The following is a 27668-nucleotide window of genomic DNA, read 5'->3' on the forward strand; positions in this document are numbered from 1 at the left end:
TCATCTCAGTCCCTAACATCACACTGTATTTTTATTGACTGCCAAGCAGCTCACACTAGTAGTAAGCAGCATTTCAGTGACTACTTTGAAATGTGTATTGAAATAGAAATTGAGAAAGAATGTGTGTTTGGAGGCTGTTGTACCCCACTGCCCTAGCACTCCTGAAGAGAAGAGAAAGTGGGAGGGTCTCCCGAGCACCAAGAGCCACTCGGATCGATAGTTCTGAGCCCGGGCACAACACTGGCTGCTGAGTTATTGTTCTGTCACAGACACGCAGTTTTCCTTGGCCTGTACCAGATAGCACAGAAGAGTAAAATGGATGATGCTATTGGTAGAGGGCATGAATCTTTTTCTTAACTTTCCTTGATTAGTATGGCTTCGTCTAGGCTAGCCCCCATTTTCTATACACGTATTAGAACAAACTATACGTATATATACTATATGATGTGTGTTCATATGTTATAATTTTTAAGTTATATGTATTTTGTTTATATAAATGAATTTATATTGCTAAAATTTATATGGCATATATTTATATGTATTTATAGAATAAATTACACATATGTTGAATATATTCTTTTTAAAGTACTGTGATGGAGCCATAGCCTTGCATGTGTTAGGCAGGTACTTGACCACTAAGCTACATCCCCTTCTAACTCTAGTTTTAGTGTGTGTGTTTTCCCGGGAGGAAAAGACTTAACTCTGAAACAAGTGGTGTGCACCTCAATTTGTCCCAAGATGTCATTCACCCATTTCTATTTTTATAACCTGCATTCCAACACAAGGTTATGTTTAAAATGAGGAATGCTCAAAGCCCCAAATTAATATTTCAAGCATCTCATGACCAGCAGAGCATGAGAGGTAGATTCTGAAAACTCTAGGAAAAAAGCATTCACCGTACCAGGGCAGAGTGGCAGAGCTGACAGTAACTGGGCTTACAAACAAAGCTGTCTTGTGGCAGACAAATGTTCTGGTTCTGTTCATGTTGGCTGTGTGCACATGATTTCCTGTTAATGTTGGCTGTGTGCACATGATTTCCTGTTAATGTTGGCTGTGTGCACATGATTTCCTGTTAATGTTGGCTGTGTGCACATGACTTCCTGTTAATGTTGGCTGTGTGCACATGACTTCCTGTTAATGTTGGCTGTGTGCACATGATTTCCTGTTAATGTCGGCTGTGTGCACATGATTTCCTGTTAATGTTGGCTGTGTGCACATGATTTCCTGTTAATGTTGGCTGTGTGCACATGACTTCCTGTTAATGTTGGCTGTGTGCACATGATTTCCTGTTAATGTTGGCTGTGTGCACATGATTTCCTGTTAATGTTGGCTGTGTGCACATGATTTCCTGTTAATGTTGGCTGTGTGCACATGACTTCCTGTTAATGTTGGCTGTGTGCACGTGATTTCCTGTTCATGTTGGCTGTGTGCACATGATTTCCAGTTAATGTTGGCTGTGTGCACATGACTTCCTGTTCATGTTGGCTGTGTGCACATGACTTCCTGTTAATGTTGGCTGTGTGCACATGATTTCCTGTTAATGTTGGCTGTGTGCACATGATTTCCAGTTAATGTTGGCTGTGTGCACATGATTTCCTGTTCATGTTGGCTGTGTGCACATGACTTCCTGTTCATGTTGGCTGTGTGCACATGACTTCCTGTTCATGTTGGCTGTGTGCACATGACTTCCTGTTCATGTTGGCTGTGTGCACATGATTTCCTGTTCATGTTGGCTGTGTGCACATGATTTCCTGTTCATGTTGGCTGTGTGCACGTGATTTCCTGTTAATGTTGGCTGTGTGCACGTGATTTCCTGTTCATGTTGGCTGTGTGCACATGATTTCCTGTTAATGTTGGCTGTGTGCACATGATTTCCTGTTAATGTTGGCTGTGTGCACATGATTTCCGGTTAATGTTGGCTGTGTGCACATTATTTCCTGTTAATGTTGGCTGTGTGCACATGATTTCCTGTTCATGTTGGCTGTGTGCACATGATTTCCTGTTCATGTTGGCTGTGTGCACATGATTTCCGGTTAATGTTGGCTGTGTGCACATGACTTCCTGTTAATGTTGGCTGTGTGCACATGGTTCCACTGAACACTGAACTGCCAACAAGAAGGGAGTTTATCACTTGGAGAGGCTCAGACTCCTTCTTCCAACAAGCATTCGTTGCTTGTGAATTTTTTTATTTTATCTAGGGGTGGGACTCTGACAATTTTCCTCTTCCACCTTAATGTGTCCATTGATATAGCCACTGTTCTGGGCCTGTTTGTGCAGCCATTTCTAGGAGAGACTGTTTTACAGCTGGCTTCCTGGTGATCTGTCTCTTGGCAATCTTTCTGCCTCCACTTCTCCCATGTTCCCTGAGCCATATATGCCGGAACTGTGATGTAGCTGTGTCTGTCCTGGCTAGCCTCCGTGTGATCTGTTGTATTGTGTCTAGTGGTTTACTGTGATAGTCTCCATTTGCTGTAAAGAGAGGCTTCTTTGATGAGGAGAGATAGCTACACTTACCTGTGGTGTAAGGATAAGATTTAGAATGCAGGAAGGAATTATGCTGGTCTAGCAAAGTAGATGTAGATTCTTTTTCCAAGTCCATGATGTCACCAGCCCTGGGAATCTGGCTGTTTCCAGTACCAGGCATAAGTCTCTCCTGTTGAGAAAGCCTTAAGTCTATTTAGACAGCTATTAACTGCCCTTATTTTTGCCCCCAAAGGTGATAGATAGTTCTTTTCATGGTAGAGATAACTTAGTACTCTCTATATATTGAAAACACAGAAGCAGACGCCTCTGTGATATCTGGGCAGATTAGAAAGGAGTTCTATGATGCTGAACATATTAAACTGTGCTCAACTGCATCCTGTGAATGAGTAGATTTATAACATCAATGGGAGGTCCATGAGGATTGTAGGGAACCTTTCTTAAGATATATATATATATATATATATATATATATATATATCCACCACCTCTCCCATAGAGGGTCATGGAATCACATCCCCATGTTTAGATAGCAGGCAAAAAGTAGTGAACAAAAGAAGACCCTTGAATAAACAAATGCAACCACCTTTCAAAGTCCCCCCCCCCCAACCTCTCCTACTGTGCCTCAGCTCTGGGCAGCCTCCTGCCTCACTGAGAACTCCGAGACACAGGGTGTGGGCTGACTGTTAGGCTGGGTTTTTCCACAGACAGATTTCTTTTTCCTCTAAATTGAAAAGTCTCCATGAAAAAAACAAAACAAAACAACACTGGTGTTTTACAGGAATAAAAAGAAATCTTTCAAGACAGTTTTTTATTAAAGATAAATTTTATAATCCCCAGAGCTAAACTAGTTCTATGAGACTAGCAGACAAGTCTTAAATAAAGCCATGAACTGTGTAGAGAAAGAATAAATAGGTGTTCATCTTTTATCTCCCAAGAATGTTGTTGATCTTGGCTTAGAGTCTCAGGCAGGCTCAGTAAAAAGGAAAAAAAATGTTCTTTTCACTTGTCCCCTAGTAAAGCAAGCAGAGAGCAAGTAGACCTGGGGTCCTTAGTGCCCCCTTGTCAGGCTAAGCCACGATTCGCCTGATTCGAGAGAGAATGTTGGGTAGATGACATAGAGAGTCTGAGCTTCTCTGGCAGACCCATCTTTCACAGAGGGCTCCATTAACTGTCAGTGCTTCACACTGTCCTGGCTCCCAGACTCGGGGAGTGCTCGGGCCCAGTGCCTCTGCCTGACCCTGGAGAAGGCCAAGGCCTTCCATCACTGGGAGGCCTAAGGCAGCTGAGTCTGGGGAGTGAGTGCACGCTCACCCCAACCACACATTCTGACCTGTCTGTCTGCTGTCATCACTGTTAGCTTATGCCTGTTAACGGTGCTTCCATTCTTCTTGGTACCCCTGGCTGTTTATTTTTGTAACTTCCAGAAAAGGTAAGACAGATGCATCATAGCACACGCCTACTTCTGAGCTCAGAAAACCTTCTGGTATCATCAGTCTGTCTTTGCCAGGATTCTCTATGTCTCTGTTCCAGAGCAGTGACATAGGACTGTACCGAGTTACTGAACTAACACCATAAACCACAGGCCCCGCTTCTCTGCTCCTGAGGGGAGAACGCACTCTGTCCACAATGGAGAAATCGTACTGTTGAACACCACATTCCTTCCCTGTACCTTACCAAATTCTTGGTTATTTTCAAGTTTTCATGTTCAACACAGTCATCTATATGTTGGTAACAGGACCCATGTCCCTGTCATTTCTAGCCCAAGGAGTCATGTGGAAAAGTGTGACTTTGTCCTCTGGGAACTTTAGCATCCAAGGCAGATGCCAGAGAGCAACAAAGCAAGGATCACCTACTTCTTCTGGTACAAGCTACCCCTATAGCATATGATTAGAGATAAAGCAACCAACGAATGGGTATTAGTGTGCTACAGATGCCTAATGTCCTTCCTGAAATACTGAGATAATAAAATCAAGAGTTCTGATTTATTGAGTGTATATTATGTGTCTGAAAGAGCTAAAGGTATCATATCTCATTTAATTCTGGTAGTAGCTCAGAGAAGGTGCCACTATTATTCTTCTTCTCACCTTACAGATTGATTAATTGAAGCACTAAGAAGACAAATTGCTCAGAGCCTCACAACTGCTGGAAATCTAGCAGACCTGGAATTCAAATTGTCTAAGCATTAGACGGCCCATTGGAATTAGTTCCATTTTGAGAGGAGTCAGCATGGAGCTGTGGATTTAGGACTGAAGCTTTGGGGGATGGGTAGAGCACAGTTGTTTCAGAAGTCACCTTTGTCCTATTCTTTGGCAGCCAGAGAATTAAAAGTAAAATAGGATAAAGTCAAATACCCATCCTTTGTGTTTGCCTGCCCAGTGACACATACAGGCATGTCAGCACAGACACAGACAGACAGACAGACAGACAGACAGACAGACACACACACACACACACACACAGAGAGAGAGAGAGAGAGAGAGAGAGAGAGAGAGAGAGATGCATGCATGCATGTGCACACAAGCACTTCTGTGACCAAAGCTCATAGCTCGCTCTCTCTCTCTCTCTCTCTCTCTCTCTCTCTCTCTCTCTCTCTCTCTCTCTCTCAGTGTGTGTGTGTGTGTGTGTGTGTGTGTGTGTGTGTGTGTGTGTGTAAGAGGGGCAGGGAAGGAGGAGGGAAAGATTTGATGGCAATTGTTTTAGTTTGCTTTCATTCTTTGACTAAAACTTGTGACCTGTGGCTCCTTCTATGTCTGTTATAAGCATGTCCCTAAAATTTACTTATAAAATGAAAACTTGAAAATTGCCATTCTAAATGCCTTCGGGTCACAGAATTTTCTCTGCTTTCTCTGCCTGGCTTCTATCTGCAGGGGCGTCTGTTCACATGCTTATTTCGATGTGGATTGATCGGCTGCTGCATAAACTAGGCTTTTAAATTCTGCAAAGGATCTGCTGAGCTCAGATGTTTGGAGGAATCTCTGAATGATGAAAAAAACTTTTCTTTAAGGGGGTTATCTAGAATGTGGGAGTCAGGAGCAAAGACAAAAGAACCATTAAGGGGCAAGGAAATTTGCAATTATAACACAAAACCCTCAAACACAACACAGGGAAAAGTGGGCTACAGGAGAGATACAGGCAATTCACAGAGGCGGTCCTCCCAGCAGACCCACATGGGAGCCACTAACTATGGTGACATCTTGCATCTCAGATTCGCTGCCCCCACCCCCACCTCATGTCCCATTAGTGCATGGTCCCTCAGACATGTTCACGTTCATTTTCTTTGTGCTAGATCGTCCCATGGAGCCTCCGAGACTCACAAACACTAATCTCCTAGAGGCTCCCTCATACTATATGCACACATGTATGTGTGTACATATATAACAGTAATGTATGCACATATAGTAGGCTAGATAAGAAAAGGACTTTTATCCCACAGATTCGTATTTAACAGTGTAACAGGATCTTACCTGGGCAGCTGCTTGAGCTGGATACCTCAGTGCCCACATCTGCCAGCTCTGCAGGAAGTGCTGACAAGAATTAATTGGCTTTCCTGAGCCTCAAGGCTCAGTTCTCCTGCTCTCTGCCAACAAACCCCCGAAGAACTCTGCCAGCTCATAATTTACTGTCCGGAGAGTATTCTGTTTGCAAGAGTCCCATCGACTAGGCACCGCACAATGCTTATAAAATTTTGCTAATTATATAATATATGCATGTAAGTATGCCCTGGAATTCTATATTTTTAAAATTTTACTAATCTTTTTTTACAAATTATTCTAAAAAAAGAATGAAATCAATCCCCTTTCACATAGAAAAAATACCATTGCAATTTATTTTTCTGTTTCTTTATTGAAACAGTGAACCTTGTATTTGTAATTTTACTTTTTATTGAAAGTAGATTTTTTTCATACATTACGTTCTCATTATGAGTCCACCTTCCCCAACTCCTCCAGATTCTCACTGCCTTTCCACCCACCAAAGGCCACACCCTTTCTTTCTCTCTCTCATTAGAAAACAGACAAGTAAAACAAACAAACAGAAAAAAGAAAAGCCTCAGAAGAAGCAGGGGAATACACATAGCTGCAGAGGTACGTACATGTACACGTAGAGAGATTCCATAAAAACACAAAATTGGAAACCATACTATATAAACAAAATCCCTATAAGAAAAAAAAAACCCTCCACAAAACATTACAAGACAGAAACCCTCCAAACATACTACTTGAATTCATTGTGCATTGGTCATTTCCTGCTGGGCATGGGGCCTGCCCTTATATTCGGTTTGCATACCCAGTGAGACTCCACTGGAGAAAACCACTTTCTCCATTATTAGCGGTTGTCAATTGGAGATAGCTTCTTGGTTGGAATGGAGACTTGTATCCACTCTATCTGGCTTAGCCCTGTTCAGACCCTGTGCATGCTGGGACAGTCTCTGAGTTCATATGTGCATCAGTCCTGCTGTATCTAGAAAGGCCTTGTTTCCTTGGTATCTTTAATCCATGCTGGCTATCTGTGGAGCCTTAAATCTAACCAGATAATGGTTGGTTACTCCCATAACTTCTGTGCCATGATTTCACCAGCATATCTTGTAGGCAGGTCACCATGGTAGAGCACAAAGGGTTTGTAGCTGGGTTGGTGTTTACCTTTCTTCTCCTATAGTATGCTAAGTTCTTCCAGAGCGTGAGCACTAGTCAGCCGGGGTGACAGCTCTCGGTAGGCACCAACTCGGCTTTGCGTTCAATGAGTTGTGTGTTACATTCAGCAGTAGGGTCTTACCATCAGTTTGTGGAGAGCAACGACTAGCCACGGCTGTTTGGGAGGTTTTCACGGCCCCTTTTGGCTAAAACAAAATCAATTAAATGTAATTCATTCCTGGCACTGGAGGTTTGTTTGGTGGAGAGAGAGGCTCTATCTTTCCTCTTATTTGGCAAGCTCATGTAGATCACCTTCATCTGTGTAGATTTTGGAAACTCCCACTGAATTAGTCTTTCATATAGCCCCTCAGTGGCCCTTAGTTTTAGTGTTGCTCCCCTCTTCTCCCCCTCCATGTAACCCTCCCATTCTAGCCCCCATACTGCCTCCCCTTAAATGTCTACTCTATTTCCCCTTCCTCAGGAGATTCTTTCCTCCCCACCAGTTCCTTACTCTACCTAACCTCTGTGGTGGTATGGATTGTACTCTGCATATCAAACACTTAAAAGCCAACATTCATATGTAAGTGAATACATAGTACATTTGTCTTTTTAGGTCCAGGTGAACCCATTCGGGATTATTTTTCTAGCTCCATATAAATGCGCTTTAAATTGAAATGGAGTTAAATCACTGCTCCCTCCCTGTTCTCCCCCCAGAGACCCTCCCTCAAGCCCCTCCTATTTTCCTATCTACTCTCAAGATGATAGCTCCTTTTGCTCTGATTATTATTGTTAACACACAAACACACATACACATGTGTACACAGAGATGCACAAATATACAGTGCTGTGTGTTTTTATTATTGGGGTGTTTATGGTGTTAGAGCTGATGATAACTAATAAGAAAGCTCATTCTCAGATAGACTAATTAATTCTCCTTCTCCAAGCTGTCTCTAGTTCTTTACCTAAGACTATGACTACATGAAATTTTACCCTTCCACGTTAACAAAGCACCTGAGGATATATTATTTTAGATTCATTAAAATTATAAGGGAGTGAAGCCACTTGAGCTGACAGTGCCCCCCACAAGAACCACCACAGACTAACAGATTTCCCAATACCTGGCAGGAGAAACCCAGTTTCTAATGACAGATCACAGTTGATCAAGTGACTCCCCAAACAATATATATTATAGATATAGTAGCCCTAGATTGCCTTTCAGGGGTTGAGGGTGGGCCCCCATTGCTGAAGACACTGTACAATTAGGTTAGGACACAGGATTTAAGATGATTTGAACCAGATCTAACCTGAAAGCATCCTCCTTACAGAATAGCTTCCATGGTTCCAGAAAATACTATGCAAGCTGCTAAGAGAGGGTAGCTGTTCAGCCCAGCTGCAACACCTGTGAACATATGACAGTGACTAACGTGGTGAGATGTGCATAAAGGCATGACAAGTAGCACTCACACATCAATGACAGCCAACAGCTGTCCAGTTAGATGTAAAACCCACTCAGTAGGGGACTCATGCCTGGTGCTAGAAACCTAGGCAGTTTCCTAGGGCTGGTGAGGCCATAGACTTAGGAAAGAATCTACTGCCACCACTCTAGAGCAGCATGATGCCTTACCACATTCTAAAAGTTCTTTAAAGGCATTTACGCAGAGGTCTGAGCTGTCACCATATAGTTTTAAAAGAGATTTGTGAGGTGTGTAAAAACATGATATAACCCTTGATATCCCAATTTACACAGTAAGACGTAACAGCAGTCTACTCAGATGCAAACATAAGCCCTGGAGAACAGCGGTGACAGAAGTTGGGGAAACTAAAGTTATGAGCAGACAAGTTGTATCCATAAAGAGACGGCAAAAAGGCAAGATACAGAAATGCATGTCACTGTGTTGGTAAATGTATTCACCTAGCTTTTTAACTGTGGTCATATGAGATATTATAAGTAGAAAGTTCTCTCTTGACAATACTGCTCAAAGAGGCAACGGGTATTCTTGTATGTACAGGTACCTAAAGTACAGAAATCTCAAGAAACTTTATCTTTTGCAAGTGCAGATGTTCAGAAAGGACTTCTTTTCAATTATAAGGGGCCTTTAGAATTTTCGTGTTTTAGCCAGCCAGTCCACAGAGTCAAACTGAATAACAGCAACAAAGACAAACATACATTGAATTAGAACTCTGTGTTAGTGACTTTTCTGTTGCTGTGATAAAACACCATGGACAAGGCACCTTATAGAAGGAAAGGTTTCTTTGGGCTGATGGGTTAGAACCCATGATGCCCAGCGAAGGCACAGGGCAGGAGCAGGCAGGTGAGGGCTCACATCTTGAACTCCATAGGAGTTCGTGAAATCAAAATGACTAGAGTCATTAAACTCTCAGTTCCACCCCTACTGACTCATTTCCTACAACAAGGCCATACCTCCTGAGCCTCTCCAAACAGCACTACCAACTGGGGAGCAATGCAGACACACTGTTAAATACAAACTTATCAAATAAAAGGGATTTTCTTGTCTAGCCTACTATATATGTATATACTCCTGTCATGTATGCACATACATACATATGCACACATTTATATAAATATATTGTGACAGATAAGCTTGTGTGAGGCTGATCACTGTCAGTGGCCTGGGTGAGGGAGCTCTACCACATATGTCATTCAAATGCTTAAGGGCGGGGCTGACTCAATGGCTTAAGCGTATGCTTGTTGTTCTTCAAGGATTTCTGGGTATGATTCCCAGCATGCACATGGTGGCTCACAACTATCTGTAACTACAGCTCAGGAGATCTTACACTCTCTTCTGGCCTTTATAGGCAAAGCGTACATGTGGTGCACAGACATGCATACAGACAAAACGTCCATACACATACAATGAAATAAAAATGAGAGCTAAGGAGATGGCTCAGTGGTTAGGAGTGCTGGCTGCTCTTCCAGAGGACATGGATTGAATTTGCAACACCAGCAGCTCACAACTCTCTGTAATTTCAATTCCAGGGATCTGATACCATCACACAGACGTACAAGCAAGCAAAACACCAGTGTACATCAATTTTAAAAAAATCATTCAAAAATTAAAATAAAGCAGTTAAATCCCCTAGACTAAGAAAAGCATCTCATTCCAGCGATCCACAAACTCTTGGATACAAATGGGTCTGGCTTTAGCATTTTGAAACTTCTCCACATCACTTTCTGTGGTGTCTTCCCGCAGTTTGTAATCTCACCTCAGCGAGTGGAAGTTCCCCTCCCCATCCTCATCAGCGCTTGATTCCAGTTGTTTTATCTTAGCCATTCTGTCTAGGGTAAGACAAAATCCTAAAGTAGTTTTACCTTGTATTCCCCTGCCATGAAGTGGCACATGGGGGGCAGGGGGATAGCTAGGTTTATTATTAATGTACCATCAATAGACATAAGACCCAAGAACCCCCTGCCCCAACAAGTTGAAAAATCATTAACAAAAAGAGCATACAGTAGATGTGACCGGGACTCAGAAGTCCTGTGACGTGCCGTCTCTGCTGTGGTGCCCAGAAGAGACTGTGAGACTCTTTAAGGCTTCCAAAGCTTTGGGGAGTCCAGGGTTATTTTGGGTGGAGTCTTTGGGATGCTGCTTTGTAGAACCTGATGGGTACAGTGTACCTTTCCCAACTCTTTGCCCATTTTTACATTAAACTAATTCCTAGGCCAAAGTCTGACCCAGAGCTTCTGACCAGTTGAGACTAAATGTATGTTCCCTTGACTCCAGCTCAGATGTGTGGGCCTCAGTCAACTGCTGGAGCTCCATCTCAGCCCTTCGATATTGGAACCAAAACCTAATGTGTTCTTTGGTCATTGTGAGTGACTCAGCCAAGGCCTCCAGAGTCTCCTCGTTAGGGTTCGGGTCTATCTGGAAGTGCTGTATCAGCTCCAGGAACTGTCAAAGGGTGAACACAGAGTTGCTCTCCGTGGAAGACAGACTCCGAGTTGTCTCCGTCTCAGTTTTTTCTATCATGGCTGCAGCATAATTGAGTTCCCTTTTTCTGTTTCCTGTATGTTCTCTCTTATTTGTGATTCTTAGTTAAGAGTCTTTAGGTGTTGAGGACAGACTGCAGTGATGGCAGCCGGGGGAGCTCTAGAGAGGGCACTAGTGGACACAGGTGCTGTGAAAGGGACCTGGAAAATGGTGAGGAAAAAGTAATTTGAAAGGGACTAAGGGGACGATATAGAGGAAGAATCCCCAAATAGTATAGGCTACTTGCTTTTGTTGCTTCCCAGAACTTGAAGGCTGAAGACAGCATTACACATTGGACAAAGCACTGGAGGAAATAAACTGGAACTGACCTGAAAGCTTCCTCCCTCAGGACTGGCTCTCCTAGTTTCTAAGTCTTATATGCAAGCTGCCCAGGGGAGAACAGTGATCAATAGGTCTCCCCAAAGCCTTCAAACCACAACAGTGACTACAATGGCAAGATATTCCCAAGAGTGGAATAGTGCTATTTATACCATGGCAGGGTGGGGCAGTGGGTAACCAACAGCCATCTAATTGGACTTGAGGCTTGCTCAACAGGAGGGAGTTCATGTCTGGTACTGGAAACCCAGCTAACTGCTCCTGGCTGGAGAGGTCATGGCCCCCATAGGAGAACCTGCTACTGCTGCTTTCTTGCACTGGTATAATTCCTAACTGCATTCCAAATACTTATTGTTATAGCCACAGGTAAGCATGTACATGTGAACAACAGTGACTGCGAGTGCGTGCACACACACACACACACACACACACACACACACACACGAACAAACTCAGGTGTGTGTTTTACATGAAACATTCTGTATATTATATAACACACACATGTATTTGTAATAATAATAAAGAAGAAGTCATGAATTTGAACGGAGGGACCCAGAGGAGTTGGAAGGGGAGAGGTTGGAATGATGTAATTACACCCTCAGAGATGAACTTCTCTAAAACTAGAAAATGAAAAAAGAACTCTCCATAAAAATGAACACAGTTTTTTTATATAACAAATAATGTTGGAACTGATGTAAAATTGAAGTATGTGGTATAACAAATTATAACATGTGTGCTGACAGTTTGTAATATTGGAAAAATTACAAAGTTCAACACATAAAAAAATATGTTCCAGGGACAGATGATAGGTTATTACAGAGCAGTGTTCCCGTCAGCAGGATTACACTATAACCTTTAATATTTTGATACCTTAATCACAACAAATCTCTATTGTTGGTTTGGTTTTTTTTGTTTTTTTTGTTTTTTTTTTTGTTTTTTTGGGTTTTTTTTTTTTTGTTGTTGTTGTTGTTTTGGTTTTGGTTTTGTGGGGCGGGGCATGTCTCTCCTCAGAGAAAACATTTACATTTATTTTCTTATTTTCTGTGGGGTAAATCTATTCCACTGAGAGACACACTTAATTTTTCCTGAAAACTTTCTCAGTCATTACAAAAACAAAAACAAACAGATAGACAAACAAAAAAACAAAAAAAAACCCAAAACCCCAAAATAACTAAAAAAAGCATTAGCAGCTATCCATGCACACAACCATCCTGTGGGTGGTAGGAAATAGTCCGGCATCCTGTCCAGCCACTCATCTCTCAAACCTCATGTAAAACCATGGCTGCTTCAGTGGAAATTCGTGGGAATTTGTTTAGGATTTCAGTGTTTTTAACTCTTTAGGACTCTAGATTGGTTTTCTTTCTGTCTTTCTTTCTTTCTTTTTTTTTTTTTTCATTTTACAGTTTAGGAGTTTTGCTTTGGGGAATGTAAAACAGTTGGTATTTGGGGCTGTAGTAAGCTTTGTAAATTTTACAAGGTCTGATGTTCTCGCAATGACTTCCTGCTTCTGAGCTGGTGGTATTTGCAGCATGCAAACATTGTTTTTCCAATTAAGGTTAAGAGCCTTTCTGACTGGTGTGAGGTGGAATCTCAGAGTTCTTTTGATTGCATTTCCCTCATGACTAGGGATGTTGAACATTTCTTTAGGTGCTTCTCAGCCATTCGAATTTCCTCAGATGAGAATTCTTTGTTTAGCTCTGTACCCCATTTTTAATAGGGTTATTTGGTTGTCTGGAGTCTAATTTCTTAAGTTCTTAGTATATATTGGATATTAGCCCTCTATCAGATGTAGGATTGGTAAAGATATTTTCCCAATCTGTTGGTTGCCATTTTGTCCTATTGACAGTGTTCTTTGCTTTACAGAAGCTTTGCAATTTCATGAGATCCCATTTGTCAACTCTTGATCTTAGAGCATAAACCATTGGTGTTCTGTTCAGGAACTTTTCCCCTGTGCCTAAGTATTTGAGGGTCTCCCCCACCTTCTCTTCTATTAGTTTCAGTGTATCTGGTTTTATGTGAAGGTCCTTTATCCACTTGGACTTGAGCTTTGTAAAAGGAGATAAGAATGGATCAATTTGCATTCTTCTACATGCTGACCTCCAATTAAACCAGCACCACCAGTCAGAATGGCTAAGATCAAAAACTCAGGTGATAGCAGATGCTGGCAAGGATGTGGAGAAAGAGGAACACTTCTCCATTGTTGGTGGGGTTGCAAGCTGATACAACCATTCTGGAAATCAGTCTGGCAGTTCCTCAGAAAATTGGACATAGTATTACCTGAGGACCCAGCTATACCACTCCTGGGCGTATACCCAGAAGATGTTCCAATATATAACAAGGACACATGTTCCACTATGTTCATAGAAGCCTTATTTATAATAGCCAGAAGCTGGAAAGAACCCAGATGTCCTTCAACAGAGGAATAAATACAGAAAATGTGGTACATTTACACAATGGAGTATTATTCGGCTATTAAAAACATTGAATTAGAGAAATTCTTAGGCAAATGGTTGGAACTAGAAAATATTATTCTGAGTGAGATGACCGAATCACAAAAGAACACACATGGTATGCACTCAGTGATAAGTGAATATTAGCCCAAAAGCTCTCAATACCCAAGATTAAACTCACAGAGCACATGAAGCTCATGAAGAAGGAAGACCAAAGTGTGGGTGCTTTGGTTCTTCTTAGAAGGAGTAACAAAATATTCATGGAAGCAAATATGGAGACAAAGTGTGGGACAGAAACTGAAGGAGGGGCCATTAGGATACCATTCCACCTGGGTATCTATCCCATGTGCAGTCACCAAAGGTAGATGCTGATGTGGATGTCAGGAAGTGCATGCTGACAGGAGCCTGATATAGCTGTCTCCTTAGAGGTCTGCCAGAGTCTGACATATCCAGAGGCAGATGCTCACAGCTAACCATTGAACTGATCAAGGGGTTCCCAATGGAGGAGTTAGAGAGAAGACTGAAGGCGCTGAAAGGGTTTGTGGCCCCATGAGGAGAGCAACAATACCAACCAACCAGAGCTCCCAGGGTCTAAACCACCAGCCTGGGAGCACATAGGGAGGGACCCATGGGTCCAGCTGTATATGTAGGGGAGGATGGCCTTGCTGGGCATAGGTGGGAAAATAGATCCTCCAGAAGGCTGGATGTACCAGTGTGGAGGAATTGGAGGTTGGAAAGGTGGAAGTGGGTGGGTGGGAGCACATCCTCAGAGAAGCAGGAGGAGGGGGGGATGGGATGGGGGGCTCTGGGTGGGGCCGGGAAATGGGGAAAGGGGATCACATCTGAAATGTAAATAAAATATCCATTAAAAATTAATTTAAAAGAAAATAAAAAGATTAAGAGCCTTTGAGTAAGATCGGGCTGGCTGGCTTGGAAAGTTCTCCCCGTTGTTGGTTGTGTTTATATGTGCTCTCGAGTCCTGTTGATTTGAGACTCTGTCCCTTCTTTTCGCACCCACCCAAGAGACTCGTATTCTTTGAGCATCACCTCCAGGATGAAAGAGGACATCGTGCCAGGGTACGGTGATGTCGTTTAGTACAAAATCACAGGAAGTCCAAGGGGCTCTCTGTGGTTGTCCCATGCCAGTTTTCACAATGCCGAGGTTCCTCTGTCAGACTCCCCGCTGGGATCACACTTGCTCCATTGCTGGATAGCTCACATTCATCCGTTGGTTTCCAAGCACAAGGCTAAAGCGCACTCTTTGTAACTTGTTCTAATTAGTTTTTAGTAGCATTATTCCACAAGTCTCGTCATTGATTTATTGATTGGCCTACCCATTTATTCATCCATTTATATAGGATGCCTACTATACAATGCCTACTATATGCCAGTCATGAGCTTCAAACTTCAGGAGCTGACTAGTCTTCAAGGTATCATGACTTACGTAAGGGTAAGCCACAGTGTTTGATCGCTATAAACGCCATGCTGTGAGAATGAGGAGGAAGAACCACAGAAGGGTTCTGTGGGCGCCATCAATGCTATATGATCTGAATGTTCATACACCCCAACATTTATATGTTAGAGCTATAACCAATGTGGTTGCGTCTGAAGGAGAGTAGGCCATGGGGACCAGTATCCCTCACTAGGCAAGGCAAGGTGGCCCGAGGGCTCTTGGGATCTACCTCTTCCTACTTCCCACCACATGAGGGTTTCAGGCACAGCCCATTGGCAAGGTGCCCATGCATGTCTAAACAGCCTCTTATCCATACAAGTAATTCTAATGAAACTCTTTGGATCATTACAAATACAAACATGAAAGTAGACAGTGGGCTTTCTGGAAAGAAGAAGGGGATCAGTGGAAGGGGGAGGGGCTGAGTTAGTTACTAAGGGTAGGATTGGAAAGAAAATAAGCATGGTAAGACTCAGCATTAGCAGCAGAGCAACAGAGAAAACGGAGTGGGGAAAGTGAATAGAGACACAAAAGGGAAGTGAGATGAGTCTCTCTAAAGGTACGCAGATACCGTCAAAGGCTAAAGAAACTCTCACACAATTTTAAATATTCCCAGCACTTCAGAGGCCAAAGCAGGGAGATCTCAAGGCCAAGCCAATCTTTGGCCTTTGGGTAAGCTTGCTTAAGAGAGAGAGAGACAGACAGACAGACACAGAGACACAGACACAGAGACAGGACATGGTGAAACAAAACTTTGGAATTAGATGTTGTATATTATGCCTGTTTTCAGCCACTTAGCAGTGCACTGGTCAGGGTCAGAGCCTCCACACCTTGTTGCTTGACCTTCTCTGCCTATCCAGGTTGGTGTCATCTAATGAGAGCAGAACCTTGTGGTGTTGTGCTTCCTGTGTTGGTCATTGTTCCTTCTACAACCAAAGGGTGTGCTGAGGGGGACGTTGTATGCTTTAACTAAAGGTAGCTTTCAGTATTGGGGCACTTGAAAACAGCTGGCAAGCTTCCTATGGATGTGCTTTAGGCCCTAACTCCATCAAGTTCGCTACCACCTGCCCCACTAATGGGGGAAGTTAGCTAGTGTCAGGCCAGTCTATTGCTCAGGCCAGACGTTCACCATGTGAAACAGTACTTGTTTCTGACTCATTTTCACTGTACTTAGAGGTATTTGCAGGTATTCTCAAATGGTCACTTTCACAGAAGACGGTGACTTTGTCTGGTATATTCTGCAATTTTCATATTGCGCATGCTGTGTGTGTGTTTACACATGTGCATTTATGTTTAGGCATTGAAAGTTTGAGGATCAATATATGAAATGTTGTAAGAAAGAATCAGGTCAACACTTTCTTGCCTGACAGACAGTCTTTATTGACCTCTGTTTGCTTCTATTTGCAGTGTTTTACAGTAAGATGTAGAAGCCTTTTTTCCCCTTCTCAGAATAATAATAACAACAACAATGGTTCAATTTTACTGTGTTGGAGTTACACATTGTTGTGGACCTCAGAGAACAACTTGTGGGAGGTTGTTCTCCTCTTTTACTGTCTGGCTCCTGAAAATGGAATTCAGGAGCTTGGTGGCTAGTGACTTTACTTGCTGAGACACCTCATTGGCCTGTTTTCCTAATAATCAGTGCCTTGTGGGGACAGGAAAGAAGACCCAAGGGAACTTACTCATGGTCTGCTGTTATTTTGATTGACAGGTATGGCAGCTGTTTCCGATGCCCTCGACCACGCTTCCTCTTCAACACTAAAAGGTGGGGAAGGGGCATGTTACACATCTCTGATTTCTGACATCTCGTGTCCACCTCCGGAGGATTCTGCATACTTTACTGGAATTCTTCAGAAAGAAAATGGTCACATCAACACTTCCGAGAGTCCCGAGGAGCTGGAGACCCCCAGACCCTCATTACCAGAAGTGCCTGGGATGGAGCCACATGGCTTATTGAGTTCTGATTCTGGAATAGAGATGACTCCTGCTGAGTCCACCGAGGTGAACAAGATCCTAGCTGACCCCCTAGACCAGATGAAGGCAGAAGCCTATAAATACATCGACATAACCAGGCCACAGGAGGCAAAAGGCCAGGAGGAGCGACACCCTGGGCTAGAAGATAAAGACTCGGACTTTAAAGACAAGGACACTGAAGTCTCTACAAAACCAGAAGGGGTCTGTGCACCTAAGCAGCCAGCTCCTGTGGAGGGGAAGCTCATCAAAGACCACTTATTCGAAGAATCCACCTTTGCCCCTCACATAGATGACCTTTCTGATGAGCAGCACAGGATGTCTCTGGTCACTGCCCCTGTCAAGATCACACTGACGGAGATCGAACCTCCTGTCATGACTGCCACACATGAGACAATCCCCGAGAACCAAGACCTGTGTCTGAAGCCAAGTCCTGACACAGTTCCCACTGTGACTGTTTCAGAGCCTGAAGATGACAGCCCAGGGTCTGTCACTCCTCCATCTTCTGGAACAGGTAAGGACATTGGTAATTCTTCACTGTGGGAAACCCCAGCCTGTGGAGGGCTGAAGTTCCAAAGCATGAAGGAACAAAGGCTTGCATCGAAAATGCTTGCCTACGAGGTCCCTTTTAACCACATTTAGTTTAACTGACTTAATTAACACACAACCCTTTAAGGTCTGTGCACATTGTACAGAGGTTTCAGTCTGGGGTTTCCCCTAAAGTCCTGTTGGGTACTCTTTGTAACATGTTTCTGTCTTTGTTTGATGGGGGCAGGGGTGGTGGTGGTGAGAATGACCAATGGAAGCATTAACACTCTCCTGTGGCCCTGAAGTTCAGAGCAAGGAGGTGCCACTGTTTTGAGATTAGTTCTTCTCCCATGATCTACTATGTCTCTTGGAAGCATTATAGGGAGAGCACCTCAGCTGGGCTGCCTTGTCCAGGACATGTAACATGCCCGACACAGGCTCTGCATCTGTGTAACAGAAAGTTGGAGTAGGAGGGGGCTCAGGCTCCTTTGGGGTGGTATAGGCAGGAAAAGAAAATCTCAGAGACAGAAGATCCTCCTTGCTCCTTTCAGTTCTAAAACTGGTATGTTACTCACTTTAGTTCTTGAATATACCATTGTATATTTGAATCTGAGAAATAGCTTTGATCAAAAGAGGAAACTCTAGGGTTTGAAGACTAGAGTTTAATAAGTAAAGGTACCTGAACGTTGGCATGAGAACCTGAGTCCAGCCACCTAGCACCTAGGTGAGAAGAGATAGGCGTGATGTCACAGTCTTGGAATCCTAGCACTAGAGAAGCTGAGCCAGGAGGATCCCCAAGCTGCTGAACTTGCAGCCCTAAGTCTCAGTGAGAAACTTACCTCAGGGTAAAATAAAATAAGGTAGATGGCTTCTGAGGAACAATTCCTGAGGTTGTATCCTAGCCTCTACACACTGCACACACACACACACACACACACACACACACACACACACACACACACACACACAGTTATGCAATCTGTACACTCACAGGGAGCTGGAGGGAGGTAAGGAGAGAGAAATGAGAGATGAGAGAAGGGGATATAGATGAGAAAGAGTGTGTGTGTGTGTGTGTGTGTGTGTGTGTGTGTGTGAGAGAGAGAGAGAGAGAGAGAGAGAGAGAGAGAGAGAGAGAGAGAGAGTTAGCTTAGCCTAGCTAAACTCCTGCTTGTCCAGCATTCCCAGGAGACCACACTGTGCCAGCTGTTTGTGCCAGCTGTTTGTAGTTCTTTATCTAAGGTTGGGAACTTTTTTTGAAATTCCCCCATTCCATGTTGGTATGTCACCTGTATTGTCATTATGCAGGTCTTGCTTAGGCTGTCGTATAGCTGAAATTTCATAGGTGTCTCACAGTGGGCTTCCTGCCCCTTTTGCTGTTCTAATGCTCCTGCTGAATCTTCCGTGATGTCCCCTGAGCCTTAGGTGTAGGGGATGAATTGCAGACATACTAAATGGGACTTGGATCCCCATGGTAATTTGTTCTTTGCAGTTTGGACCAGTTGTGGACTTCTGTACAAGCCTCCGTTTGCATCTTTGGTGAGTGGTGAGAGCTACACTTAACTCTGGACATAAGGATAAGTGTGTAGAATACAGTTAGAAACTATATTAATGTAGGAAGATGTCAGTGGCAGCCTTCAAACTAGGATTATTTAAGAAAGAGAGGCTTGACCTGTAGGGTCTATGACCTTTCTACCTACAGGCAGTTGGTTGCCTGGGCTTCCAGGCATATGTATTTCCTCCTACTGAGCAGACCTTAAGTTCAATTAGATAGCTTTTGGTTACCTCCATGATATAAATAGCACTGCTGTACCCTTGAGGGCAGTTTGCTGTGCTGGTCATTGTTGTGGTCTGTAGCCTTAAAGCTGCGGGGAACTGTTGATTGCTTTTCTCCCTTGCTGGATCATAGTATCCATAGCACGTTTGGATGCTATGATGCAGCTTCTGGGGTACTTCCTAGTTGATTCCTCTAGTTCCTGGTCAGAAGTATGTGGTATCTCCAGCAATGGCCCTTACATTCTGGGAGGCGACTGAGGGCAACGGCCTGTATTTTTACGGAAGGCCAGACCTTCTCCCACTAACTTAGAATTTCTGAAGGCAACCTGGAGCTGCACAGCTCAGATATGAACTGTGGTGAGAGACCATGGCTCTGGGCTGGGGAGATGGCTCAGTGAGGAAAGTGTTTGCCATGTAAGCACAAAGACCAAAGTTCAGAGCCCTCTCACCCACATAAATGCTGTCTGGGAGGGTAGTCACAGTGCTTGAGGAACAGGGACTGGGAATTATCAGACTAGCTAGACTAGCTGAGCCAGCAAGCTCTAGGTTCCAGTGAGAAGCCACCCTGCGTTATCATGCATAGAGATCGATGCCCACCAGCAACATTACTTTCCAATTTTCCCATTCTCTCTCTATACATATATATATATATATATATATATATATATATATATATAACCATCATTCCACATTCTCTCTATATACATTTATATATATATAACCATCATTCCACATTCTCTCTCTATACATTTATATATATATATATAACCATCATTCCACATTCTCTCTCTATACATTTATATATATATAACCATCATTCCACATTCTCTCTCTATACATTTATATATATATAACCATTATTCCACATTCTCTCTATATACATTTATATATATAATTTATATATATATATATATATATATATATATATATATATAACCATCATTCCACATTCTCTCTATATACATTTGCCTATTCTAAACTTTTATATAAATGTAATATTTTAATAATGCACCACACCATGATTTATTTCACTTAGCACAGTAACTTGAGGTATGCTTTATCATGCCCCTGTATCTCACCAACTCCTCCCCTTTTACGGCCAAAGAATATTCCACTGTAAAGCCATATCACATTTAATTTATCTACTTAATAGTTAAGGGATTTGGGGGTTGTTACCACCTCTTATTTAGGTCACTGTTTCATCTGAAGTAAGTTTTTCATGTAGCATGAGGGAGGGTTCTGGCTCCATCCTTTTGCATGTGATTATCCAACCACTTTTCCTCTCTTCATCTCCAAACTATGACCAGTCCCATCTCAGACCTATGCTTCCTTAAAACAGAGAATGCATGGCACGTGAAACAGCAAAAGCATTTGAAACAGAAAGGCACACATTTAGATTCAAGACAAGTCATTGCTGCCAGGACACCAGCAATATACTTAGGGATTGTAACTAAAGAGGCTGAGACTGTGCTGTTTACACGGGTGTGACGATGGGTAAGAGAACCAATAGACAACAGCAAGAACTTCATGCTAGGAGCCATTGCTATCCCTGGACCAAGCAGAGTAGGAGGAGGTGATTCAGAAACCCGTGAATAGCTAGAACTTCAAAAGACACAGGGAGTTATGAACAGAACCACAGCATTCTTTCCCTCATCCTTTCCTATTGAGTGAACCAGGATGGAAGTGATCCTGGACAATGTACAGGATACAAACGAGATGACAGGGCTGGACCAAAGTTGGCAGAGAGAGGAGCACTGGTGGAACGATATCACACAGTTGTGCGAGCCATTGCCACAGGTCAATGTACATACAGTGTACACAGCTCTGTATGTACCGTGTCTGTCACCCAGCGGATGCTCGCTCACATGTGGAGCTGCGCTGGTGCCAACACTGTCCTCCAAAGACTGGACTGTGTCTCCATCGGCACCCCTGGTCCTCCCCTCTCTCCTCATCCTTAGCCCACCACATAGAAGTAGCGTCACATAACTTTTACACTACTATTCTGTTTGGAATCATAGCAAGGACTTAAGCACATGGCTTACTAAAGAGAGCGAACCACGATGAAAGCTGTTTGAGATGGTACGAGAACAATCGTCAAGAAGTTTGAGAGAGAATGAAGCAGCTCTTTTGCTTTTTAAATGTTATTTTTGAGATTATAATACAGTTACATTTCTCCCATTTCTTTCCTTCCTCCAAAGTCTTCCTTGTGGCCCTTCCTGGTGTTCTTCAAATTCATGATCTTTCCCACTAATTCTTAATACATGCATATATGTCTATATGTATATATTCCTAAATATAAACTGTTTGGTCCATATGTTACTTGTATGTATTCAGGAGAAACAGTTGTTTTAAGGCACTTCAAACAGAGTATATCATTTCTCTACTCCAGTGATCACTTTTTCCATGAGGTAAAAACCTTGTGAACACACCCACACTGTCTCCACCTCTTCTATACTCCCATATTGGTGAGTCATTCCAGACGTCATGACCTCCTTTTTGGTATTGACAGATGGATCATTGTGACTCCCGTCTCCAGGCTTTTGCACTGCTCAGCACACTTTTCTTTGGAAATGAAGGGTTAAATCTAGGTCCACCTCTTACAGACGCCTCATCTGACCTACTTAAAGCCAAAGCCTCATTCCACCCTGTCCAGAACATCTGATTCCCTTACCTGACTCTGCTTTTCCCTCCTGGCACTTGCTGTTACACTCTATGCACTTGTTATACATCCTGCTGTGTGTTGTGACCCCTTGCCATCTGAACTTTTGTCCCTGCTTAATAGATGGATACTGTGTAGGGTAAAGTTGCTCCTGCTTTGTAGAGAATTTTAAAACCCTAAAACATGTTATCCGGCACTCTCAGAATCCTACAAGCACAGATGATGTAGCCATGAACAATAAGATATGGTCATCTGGCCTCCCTAGAACCCCACAGTGACCCTAATATTCTGCAGGAAGTTTTGGATGATCAGTTCTTGTCACACAAAGTCCAGAGATGGATGTCTAAGGTACCCAGAAAAAAGGCCCTGCCTGCTCTATAGCAAAACAGTACCAAGCTTCTGAACATGGTTGCCATGGTGATTCCAACAGCCAAGCTCAGCAGGGTTGCCAGTGTGGCCTCCAGGCCATCTGGAGGAACATCAGGCACTTGCCCTAGGGACTGGAGTGACTCTGGGTTGATGTCGTCTCAAGAGGAGATGGGCAAAGCACAGCAGTGGGCAACCACAGCTGCAGTCCCATGAGATGGTAGAGCTGAAAATCCTCTTGGGAAGACATGGCAAAAACCTTTGAATTTTAGGCTTTAAAATAAAAACATTCTCATGAGAACATAAAGCTCAGAAGCTTAGCCAAAGCCTCGTCTTCTCTTATTAACAGAAGCAATGGACAGCCATGGTCATGGGGGAAGATAACTCTCAGACTTCTTGGTGGTGGTGGACTCACTTAGGGATGTGTGTCCATTTGATTATCTGATGAAATCTGTGAAGCTGAGAAACTCCCTCGAGGGAATGAATCAGAAATTAAAATGACTTCTAGAATCTTTGGTGCACCAAAACAGACAGAACAGTCAAGATTCTGTTGCCAAGAAATGGCAGGGTCATTTTTTAAAACAGCTAGATTAAGATGGATAGGTATGTAAATTAGTTGGGCCACAACAGTAATTAGCCTTAGTTTAGGTGGCTTGTCTTTCCAGCAAAGCCCTAGAAACAGACTATTTCTGTACTAATGAGATGTGTGTTTCTCAAGCAACGACAAAACATCACCCCTAATGGAATTTTGTTTTATTTCTTTTTTCTGTGTCCATCTGTCTGTCCGTGTGTGTGCATCTCTGGCTCTCCTTCGCTCTGTGGGAGAACAGAACCATCTGCTGCTGAGTCCCAGGGGAAAGGCAGTGTCTCAGAGGATGAGTTGATTGCTGCCATTAAAGAAGCAAAGGGGTTATCCTATGAAACCACCGAGAGTCCAAGGCCAGTGGGCCAGGTGGCCGACAGACCCAAAGCTAAGGCCAGATCCGGGCTGCCCACCATCCCCAGCCCCATGGACCAGGAGGCCAGCAGTGCAGAGTCTGGAGACTCAGAAATTGAGCTGGTATCAGAGGACCCCATGGCTTCTGAGGATGCGCTGCCCTCTGGCTACGTGAGCTTCGGCCATGTGTCGGGCCCACCCCCCTCTCCTGCCTCTCCATCCATCCAGTACAGCATCCTGCGGGAGGAGCGCGAGGCTGAGCTGGACAGTGAGCTCATCATCGAGTCCTGCGACGCCTCCTCCGCCTCGGAGGAGAGCCCCAAGCGTGAGCAGGACTCACCCCCGATGAAACCGGGCGCCCTGGATGCCATCCGCGAGGAGACAGTCTCTAGGGCCACCGAAGAGCGAGCACCCAGCCACCAAGGCCCTGTAGAGCCTGACTCAATGCTCAGCTTCGCCCCCGCTGCCCTCCAGTCCCGCCCAGAGCCATCTTCGGGTGATGGAGCCCCGGTCCTGGTCCCGGAGCCGCCCATGTCACAGCAGCAGAAGCCTGAAGAGGAAGTTGTGAGTTCCAGTCAAAGTCCTGTGGCCACGGAGAGTCCTGAACCATTTGGTTCTGGTCTTGTGCCCCCTCTGTCTTTCTTCAACAAGCAAAAAGGTAAAGGGGGCAGCTTTTCTGGTCCAAGCAGGGTTGTCCAGCCAGAGTCCTTACTGGGTGCCCTGAGGTATCCACCAGGAAGCTGAACTGTCACCATGATGGGGGGTCTGGGCCAGTGGCCCATTGCCACTGCAGTCTGTTTCCCTGTGAGCTAAGTTTCTTGTCTCTTTCCACCTCCTCATCACGAAGGGTTTTGCATGCTCCCTGAGACCTGAATCGGTGACCCCCATCCTTCCTTCCACTCCAGGGCTGGTTACCTCTGTGGAAAAGGGAAGCTTTGCTTGGAACTGTCCAGACTTGTTTCCAGTTTCTTCCTATTTAAAGACAGGGGATGGCTAAGTCCCTTCATGCCTAAGCCCTCTTTTTGCTCAGTTTTGCCTAAATGGGCCATGTGTCGCTCAGCTGCACCCTTCCCCATACCCAAGGAGGAAGGATTTTGGTTTTTGAGTTCTAGGTAATCAGAAAAGACAGTCACCAAATTGCTTACACGGTTTCTTCTGTCCCCCAGCGGCACCTAATATGACTCAATAGTTTTTAAAGTTGCTTATAATTTAGAATTATTTTACTTTAGTCGTTAGGTTGTCCCTCAGAGAAAGTTTTCAAATGAAAGAAGTCAGTATTTTCTCATCTAGAATCCACAGGTATAAAGGAGATTTTTTTCCCAGTATCTCAAGTTGTCCGACACACCTGGTTGCAGATTCTTGGTGGATTTCAGAGGGAAAAGAACCAGATGACCAGATGAGGCACGGCTTACTCTCAAAGCATGCCTTCACTCCAGGGCCCCTGCCAGCCATCTTCTCCACTTTTGGTTTCTTGACAAGTATTTTGCCCTTTGAAGATAAATGATTTCACAGGCATACCCTCTTGGGTATAGCCTTTGCTAACCTTTAGTGTTTCATATAAAAATAGAGAATAAACTCTTTCTTACTGGAAAGCCGACACATGACACATAAAAATGATCACGCTAGAATGGGAGGATCTGGAGGAATAAAATTACAAGATAACCCCATTACACGGTTGTGGAGGCCAAGATAACTTCCCCCCAGTTATGTGGATCAACCCAGGGCACTGAGCAACGTCCTCAGCCTGTTGATTCTTGATTATCTGAATAATGATCTCCAGAATTTAAAGTGTATTATCTGCATGCAATGGGAGGATATTTGAAGTCAAATTTAAGAGTAAGAATGCATGTTTGTTTGGCAGCTGTTGAAACTAGATTATTTTGCGACCACTTTGACTGGGATAGGAAAGAGCCCTTGGCTTGCTGAGGAGCTGAGGGAACAGCACTGACATGCACAACTTCAGCCTCCTGGGGCCTGAAATGGTTGAGCTAGAGTCATGCTGCCTGTGTTCATGTCATGTAACATGCAACAGGCATGTCTTCACTTTAATCTCTAAGGTTCCTGAGACAGTCACTATGTGTACAATGCTATTCAAACATGTTTATCTTAAAAAAAAAATCTGGTGCCAGAGAGATGGCTGAGCAGTTTAGAGTGCCAGCTGTTCTTCTGGAGGACCCAGGTTCAATTCCTAGCACCAGCAAGTCAGCTCACAACCATCTAACTCCAGTTCTGAAGAGTCTGATGCCCTCTGACCTCTATAGGTACAAGGCATGTAGTACAGAGATAAACATGCAGACAAAACATATAGAAACATGACATATACAAAAAAATCTGAGACTCTGAGACCTAAAGAGAAAGGGGACATTTGCAGGCCTATTTCCTTCCCAAATCCGTGAGACAAGCTCAACAGCTGCAGTTGTTAGCGAACATCTGCTAAGACCAGTAAAGCTGGAGTTGTGGATGCAAGGGCGTGAGCGCACGTTTATGACTAATTTGGTGTCATTCAGGTCTCTGCAAGTTACCCCATACAGCTTAGACCGTCTGTTGCTAAGTTTAGATGCTGGAGAGGAGGTAGTAGCAGTTTTTTCAAAAGACTGAGGGGTCCCCGGGTGAATACCCTCTGCTCATTCCTGCCCTGAGGGGTCCTTTGGAATCTAGTCTCCCACTGAAATCCACTGCTCAGCTGCTTTCCACTCTGGGAAAGCTAAGCTCTGATGGCCCCTGTGAATGACTCAGTACCATCAGACGGCTATTGGAGCTTGGAAGTTCCCTCTGGTCTGTGCAGCTCCATTTCCGCAGGTGAGAAAGCATATTGTTGCAGAGCCGCACCTAGGCTTCTTAATCACTGCTGCTGGGCAGCAGGCTGGTGCTTAAGCAAAGCTTGACTGCCCTTCACTGTGAGGTCAGATCCGCTTCGTGGTTTCCAGCTTGTGTCCAGTGAAGCATCAGTAGCAGATGTATTTGGGTTTATATGTCCTGCAGGCTTTGGACTGGCCTCACCAGCCCGGGCTCTGCATATCAGGACCTGGAAACATTTAGAATAAGATTCAGCCACCCAATGGTATCATGGTATAAGACACAGAGGCACCAGATTTACTGGTCCCAGGTCTGTGATTTGGAGCTTTCTCACCCTCCCGAGCCCCCTACAGCTATAGAGCTGGAGAGAAAATATTTTTCTTTGTGTCTCATTTCCCTCCTGTGCAGGCCTACCCTCCTGTGTTCTGCACTCTCTTCCTCCACAACTCCAGAACAGTCTGGTAGTGCCCTCACTCTGAAGGGGGAGATCCGTTTTCATTTCTGCAAGGTTATCTCAACTCTCAGGAACTCTAATTTTAAAAATCCTCAATGAATCATATAACAACAAATATGACTCGTCAGGATAGGTGAGCGCTGGCTATGGCAGTCAGCTGTCACAGCCCCACCAAGCCTGTTCTACTGCAAATCATAGTGACTCCCTGCTTGTCAAACCCATTGCCTCTCCTCCATCTAAGTTTTCTTGTCTTCTCTGGAAATATAACAGTGCAGACCTGATCTATCTTTAAAATATTGTATGGAAAAAATGGAAAAAATAAGAGTGTTTGTTGCTCTGTTTCCAGCCCCTAGGTTGGGTGGCTTACAAGCCCCTGTATCTCCTGCTCCAAGGGCAATCTGCAGACCTCTTCTCGCCTCCAAAGGCAGTGTAGTCACATGTGTGTGCGTGCACACACACATACACACACACATATACATTCAAACACATGCCCATTACCTCAGCCACACACGCACGCACCACACACACATATACACATATACATGCAAACATATACCCCATATCTCTCTCGACCACAAACACACACACACACACACACACACACACACTTAAAAAATTAAGTTACAAGAAGTAAAATATTGGTTAAGAAAGTAATGAGTAATTTTGTATGGATTTTTATTATACAAATAATGTAATATTGTGTCTATTATTTTGTAAAGTTTAATTGCTTTTATTATTTTTTCTGAGGCAGGGTCTCACCAAGTTGCTCAGGTTGGGCATAAGCCCACTCTGTAATCCAGGCAGACTCTGCACTTGCAATTCTGTGTCCTGCTTCCAAGCATCTGAG

At 43.8% G+C, this 27668-nt stretch overlaps 1 protein-coding gene across 1 annotated transcript in view; it reads left to right on the top strand.

The window, feature by feature from the left end:
• The window catches only part of Rtn1 (reticulon 1), a 202684-nt gene that overhangs the window by 82854 nt on the left and 92162 nt on the right, over positions 1-27668 (top strand). The window contains exons 2-3 of the mRNA XM_076922041.1: positions 17049-17822; positions 23465-24229. Coding sequence (XP_076778156.1) covers positions 17049-17822; positions 23465-24229 — 1539 coding nt within the window. The remainder of the gene's footprint in view (positions 1-17048; positions 17823-23464; positions 24230-27668) is intronic.

This window comes from Arvicanthis niloticus, chromosome 23, assembly GCF_011762505.2.
Source record: "Arvicanthis niloticus isolate mArvNil1 chromosome 23, mArvNil1.pat.X, whole genome shotgun sequence".
NCBI classification, from domain to species: Eukaryota; Metazoa; Chordata; class Mammalia; order Rodentia; family Muridae; genus Arvicanthis; species Arvicanthis niloticus.